The 6,764-nt window shown below is 34.6% G+C and overlaps 1 protein-coding gene across 1 annotated transcript; it reads left to right on the top strand.

Moving 5' to 3' along the window:
* Window positions 1-86: 86 nt before the first annotated feature.
* On the top strand, window positions 87-5,322 carry LOC106755951 (scarecrow-like protein 34). Its single transcript, XM_014638185.2, has 2 exons — window positions 87-2,682; window positions 5,227-5,322. The coding sequence occupies exon 1, from the start codon at window positions 516-518 to the stop codon at window positions 2,508-2,510; it is 1,995 nt and encodes a 664-aa protein (XP_014493671.1). The 5' UTR covers window positions 87-515; the 3' UTR covers window positions 2,511-2,682; window positions 5,227-5,322.
* Window positions 5,323-6,764: the final 1,442 nt, after the last annotated feature.

The following is a 6,764-nucleotide window of genomic DNA, read 5'->3' as shown; positions in this document are numbered from 1 at the left end:
TGTGTGTGTGTGTGTGTGTGTGTGTGTGTGTGTGTGTGTGTGTGTGTGTGTGTGTGTGTTTGCCTGCCTGCAATGTTATAAAGTTGTATATGAAATATCACGGGATTAAAGTTATATTGTTCTGATGAAATTCTGATTCTTCTTTCACATTGATCTTTGTTGTTTGATTCTGCTTTGTCTTGCACATGTTGATTCCAAGATATTGTAAAACCTGCATTAGGCTCATGAGCTAGTTTTAGCAGCTATAACTGTAACATGTTAAAGTATTTTGACAACAGTAGCAAAAAATCTAGCTATGACTAGTCATGCTCATGACCATGATAGTCAAACTTCAAAGGGCTGCTGCATATGTTGCTGCTCTTTGGAGCTTTGTGACTCTTAACACCGAATTCTTCTTATTTCGTTTTCTAAACCATAAAACCCTCATCGTTTCATCATGTTCTGGGAATTCTATGAATGAATTCCCCATTTTTCTTTCTTCTTTCTCTTTCTGAACACTGCAAAAGGCCTCAACGATGGAGCCCAACTTTCCCAGAGATGACCTGTTTGATGAATCGGAGAGCATATCATACCTCTCAGAATCACTTGGTTTTGCTAGAATGGATCCTCCACCGGAAGACAACGATTTCTCAGAAACCGTCAAGTTCATAAGCCAGATCCTCATGGAAGAGAACGTTCAGCTACAGAATCCATTCTATGATTCACTCACCTTGCAGGTTACCGAGAAGTCCTTCTATGATACTCTGGTGGGTAACCTTTCCCCTAATCAACACGCCCTTGTTCTCAGCCCCCAAGGTGAAACCACCAACAATAACAACAACAGCAGCTTTTTAGATGAACATTTCCCTTCCCCGGATTCTGTTTCTGCTTGTGCTTCTGCTCTTCAGTTTAACCCCCACACCCTTTCTCAGCCACCTTCATTTACTGTTAGTCATGGATTCTCAGATTTGGATTCTTCTATCGCCAAACTCATGGCACAGAATATGTTCAATGATGCTGATTCTATTTCCCAGTTCAGGAGAGGATTAGAGGAAGCTACCAAGTTTCTTCCTTTTGGCCCTGAGCTTGTAACTGGTCTCCATTCAAACGGTGAAGAACAGATCAATAAGTTTGGAGTTAATTCCCAGAGCAGAAAGAATCACGAGAGTCAAGAGAGAGATACCCCAGAAGAAGAAGGGAGAAGTAGTAAGCAATCGGCACTTAGCCTTGTTGATGAGATTGACATTTCAGATGCTATAGATCGGGTGTTTCTGAGTGTGGAAAACGTGGGTAGTGAACACAATTCCTTGCAGAGTGGAGCAGTGAAAGGTGAGGAGCGAGATGGAGGGAAGGACCGATCAAAGAAAAGAGGGAGGAAGAAGGAAACTGTGGATTTGAGGAATCTTCTACTGATGTGTGCACAATCTGTGTATGCCAATGACATTAGAGCTGCCACCGAATTACTAAAGCAAATTCGGCAACACTCCTCTCCCTTTGGAGATGCATCGCAGAGGGTAGCTCACTACTTCGCCAATGGTCTTGATGCACGCTTGGTTGGGGCTGGTTCTGGCGGTCATGAACAATTTTCTTTTCTGAACTCTCAGAGGATTACTGCTGCAGAGTACCTGAAGGCATATCAAGTGTTTCTATCTTCCACCCCTTTCAAAAAGTTTACATATTTCTTTGCAAACACAATGATTATGGAAGCTGCTGCAAAAATAGAAACCGTCCATATCATTGATTTTGGCATCCTGTATGGTTTCCAGTGGCCAATTCTTATAAAGTTTTTATCAAACAGAGAGGGTGGTCCTCCCAAGCTGAGGATCACAGGGATAGAGTTTCCCCAACCAGGCTTTCGTCCATCTGAAAGGATTGAGGAGACGGGTCACCGTCTTGCTAACTATTGTAAGCGTTACAATGTTCCCTTTGAATACCATGCCATAGCATCAAGGAACTGGGAAACTATTCAGGTTGAAGCCCTTAAAATTGAGAGCAATGAGATAGTTGCTGTCAACTGTCACATGAGGTTTGAACATTTACTGGATGAGAGCACTGTTGAAGTGAACAGTCCTAGAAATGGAGTCCTGCATTTGATCAGGAAGATAAATCCGGATATCTTTACTCAGATCATTGTTAATGGATCATATAGTTCCCCTTTCTTTACCACACGGTTTAAGGAGGCACTGTTCCATTTTTCTGCTGTTTATGATCTGTTTGACACTGTCATACCTCGTGAAAATGATTGGAGAATGACGATTGAGAGAGAGCTTTTGGGTCGGGAGGCTATGAATGTTATAGCATGTGAAGGTTCTGACAGGGTTCAGAGACCTGAGACATACAAACAATGGCAAGTTAGGAATACAAGGGCTGGTTTCAAGCAGCTCCCATTGAAGAAGGAATTGATGGCCAAATTTAGGACTAAGTTAAAGGAATATCACAGAGATTTTGTCTTCGCTGAAGATAACAATTGGATGATTCAAGGTTGGAAGGGCCGCATTTTTAATGCTTCCACTTGTTGGGTGCCCACATAATTTCTGGACTTGGTTTATAATCCTGCTAACAGACCATAGTTATTTGAGATATTTAAGCAGGAATGGTTCAATGTTGAAGCTTATTTTGCTCGTTGCATAAAAAGTTGCTGTGATGAAGATTGCACCAAGCTTTGCACAAGTTACTTGGTAAATTCATGGCACCAATTTACTGGTAATTCCAATGAACTTTTAAATTTAACTCAATTTTATATGGAAAATAAAATTTTAACACCATTTTTTACATCATTTTGACACTGCACACGTGTCAAAATGTTGTTAGATGATTTCAAATTAAAAAACAAATTTTGATTTTTTTCTTCCAAATATACAGTTGTAATTAGGGTAAGTTTTGAACCAATTTTCTTGTTTACACACAAGACAATTCTGACCATCCAATGAACTTTTAATAATTGTATTGCTGGCATAGGACAACAGTATTTATAATCCAAAATAGCTGCTACTTACTTTGCTATATATAGTAATGCAAAATCAGCTTCTTTTTCCTTTTTAAGCCATCGTATCCTATTATTTATATATAAAATACTGTGTATAACTTGTTAAGTCATCCACATAGTGAGTTAATATCAGTAGATAGTCCCATGTAAAAAAAAAAAGTGTGCATACATATGCAGGTAATAAATAGTGATGAGTTTTTCACACTAATGCGTTAAAGAAATTAGTAAGATAACTATGAAAATTAATGAAAATTATGGTAAAATTAATCTTGCTTTATATTTTTAATTAAAGTTCATTTTAATCTTTTCATTAATATTAAACACTTTTGGTAGCATTTTCCTAATAATAACCGTGTTTAACATCGTTTACAAAAATTAGACTCGGTGTAACTGGTAGAACCTTTTTATTAAATATAATGTAACATATGAATGGGAATCTAATAGAATGTAAGTGGAATCTATCTTGACTAAAGTTAAAACAAGGCCGGCCAGACAAATATGTTTTTTTTTTTTTTTTGCAATTATTGATTTAGTTTTCCAATTTTTTAAGTTGGTTCAATTTGGTTATTTATTTATTTTTTATTTTGATTCGTTTAAATAATAATGATTTGTCATTGTTGAATGACAGAAAAATCCGTACCCGCGGGTATCCGCGGATAAAATCCGTTATGGGTATTTGGTACCTGCGGGTACCTCTTACCCGCGGGTAGCGGGTAACGGGTTTTTTAATACCCGCTTGTTAACGGGTCGGGTGCGGGTATCACCCTATCCGTACCCGCAGGTACCCGCTACCCGTTTAAAATATGAAATTACAATTTTCTCCTAATAAGTTTTCTTACTTTCATCGTATACTCTCTGTTGTGTTGTCAAAGGTCTTCAAGCCCTAACATTTGAAAGTCGTCATTTGCAAATCCTCTGCCGTCAAGTTCTCCAAAACCTCTCCTCTAAAAGCTAAAATCAAAAAACAAAGTTAACCCTTTTCTCTTCTCATCTCTGATTTTGCATTTCTTATACACTATTGTTGCTGATTATCTTGTGTGCGAAGAGGAACAAGATCCATCCAGCTGAAGTAGCTACGACGGTGTGTTGGTTATCTCGGAGAGGAACTAGATCCGACGGTTTCTTATACGCTTTTTCTTATACACGGTAGGAATATGCTTAATATGCTTTCTTCTTCTCTTTCACCAAACCTTGCAGAACGTGGAATTGCTGTTAGTAGCCTTTGAACTTGAATCATCCAATACTAACTTAAATTTCCTTTGTTTAATCTTTTGAGGAAACTGCACTCTTGTTTTCTGGTACCTCTTATCCAACTGCCAACATTTTCTTTCCAAAGGTATGTGAAATTAAGTTGGCTTTGATGGAATGGCTTAACTCTCCCAATTCTATTATTTACCAAATGGCTGCATCTATGGTTTTAAAGTTTAACAAGTATTGGAGTATGATCAGTGGAGTGATGGCTATAGGTATTGTCTTAGATCCCAGGTACAAAATTGATTTGTTGGATTATTTTTTCCCTCAAATATATGGCAATGAATCTGATTGTGAAATTGAAAAGGTGAAGATTCTTTTTAAGGACTTGGTAAGAGAGTATGAGATGTGCATGAAAGGTAAGAAGTCAGTTTCTTCATGTCAAAATCCAAACATAAATGTAGGCCAAATTGTTGATGGAAGAAAAGATGCTTGGAGGAGAGATTTTGCAAAACATCAGATTGCAAAGAAAAATGAACCAACAAATTATAAGTTAGAACTTGATTATTACTTGGAGGAACCGACACTACCAGATTCAGATGAAGGATTTGACATTTTAAATTGGTGGAAGACTAATGGATTAAAATATCCAATCTTACAAATGATTGCAAGAGATTTTCTAGCCATTCCTATCTCAACAGTTGCTTCTGAGTCTTCTTTCAGTACTGGTGGTCGATTTCTTACTCCACATCGGAGTAGATTACACCCAGACACTTTAGAGGCATTGATGTGTGTTCAAGATTGGCTATGGAGTGACATACAAGGTAATTAAATGAACAATTCAAATTACATATTTATACTCATTCAAATGATTGGCTATGCCAAATGAATTTATTTTCCTTTTTCAAGTTCTTCAAAATTGAAAGTGGATAACATGAAGCTTAATACAATACTAGAGGAGATAATTGATGATGATGTTAGTGGTTTTGTTTATAATATTGTAATTTAATTTTATTAATAGTGTCACTTTGTCATTGATTGATGACTTTATTTGTATTTATTTGTTTCAGGAATTAAGTGGTCAAAATGAAGATGTGGGAGAACAAACATAAATCATGAAGTATTATTTTTAGAACAGTTATTTGAATTTAAGTTTTAATTTGTACTAACTTGAATTAATTTGTGTTAATTTGAATTATTTTTACTATTAATTTGTGTTAATTTGAATTTAAGTTTTAACTTTTATTTACTTATTCATTGACTTTTCTTGGATATATGTTTTAAATATTATTTGCATTTTTTTTGCAATTTAATTTAAATTTTTACATTTATAAACTTATAAAATATTTTTTTTTTAAATATTGGCAGGTTGAAAACGGGTATCCAACGGGTACCCGCGGGTTAAAAAAATCCGCGAGTTTTTTTAAGGCGGGTATCTAGCGAGTAACGGGGCGAGTAACGAGTACAATTTTACCCAGCGGGTCAGGTTACGGGTAGGCACTATCCGTGTCTGATCCGACCCCTTGACGGATACGTGATAGAAACGTTAAATTTGAAGTGTAATTAGAGTCAAAAAAATATATATAATTTGTATACAGGAGAGAAAATATCATTTTTCCTAATCCTGAAGGTTGTTTTTCACCTTTATGTAATGTTTCTACATGTTATGGGTCATTCTTCTTCATGTAATTCATGAGAGATGCCAAATTAGAGATTTTCCTTTTACAGTGGTGGTTCTAAGGGATTGGATGAAGCAGAACACTTGTAACTTGGAAAGCTTGTTTTTGTTGATGAAAATTCTATGATTATTTGTAGGAAAATGATATTTTGACACCAATTTTTTTACACTATTTTGATATTGTACACGTGTCAAAATGTGGTTGGACGATTTCACATTAAAAAAAAATGATTTTTTTTCTTCCAAATATGTTCTTGTTTCAGCTTTTTTAATCTGAAATCGTCTAACCACGTTTTGACACGTGTGCAGTGTCAAAAATTAGTGTCAAAATATCATTTTTCTTATTTGTAAAAAGTTATGATATTTAGATTAGATGTTCAATATTATAAGATTTATGAGAAGATTAAGTTGTACAATCCATAGAGTCTATTGAGAATGTTCATTTAAGATATATAACATAAATAAAATACGAATTCAATAAGATAAGAGATTGAAATTATTCTTTATTTAAAATTTTAAGAAGTGAATTAAAGAGTTATTGAAAATTTTGAGTTATTAACATTTGCCAATCTTGTATAAAGTTTATGTCTTCTATTGAGTCTTATTGTGTTGAATTAGAAATGAGATTTGGGTGCTTGGATTGCTTCAGCTACTAGAATTGTCAGTGTTGGTGTTTGGTATTAAAAAATTTCTATAATATATATAGAGTGGATTTGCAAAAAATAGAAAAAGCTAACGAGTAATCTATAAAAAATTTAACATAATAAATTATAAATCTAAATATTAATAAAATATTTACAATTATAATCGATTTACCAAAGTTATAGTCAGTCATGATTTATTAATATTTATCTTTATAAACTTTATATAATAGTATAAACCAAATTATATTTATCAATTTTTAATAACTATAATATATTTTTAATTATA

Source organism: Vigna radiata, chromosome 2, assembly GCF_000741045.1.
Source record: "Vigna radiata var. radiata cultivar VC1973A chromosome 2, Vradiata_ver6, whole genome shotgun sequence".
NCBI lineage: Eukaryota > Viridiplantae > Streptophyta > Magnoliopsida > Fabales > Fabaceae > Vigna > Vigna radiata.
The sequence above is the reverse complement of the archived record's forward strand: the minus strand, read 5'-3'. Positions and strand labels throughout refer to the sequence as shown.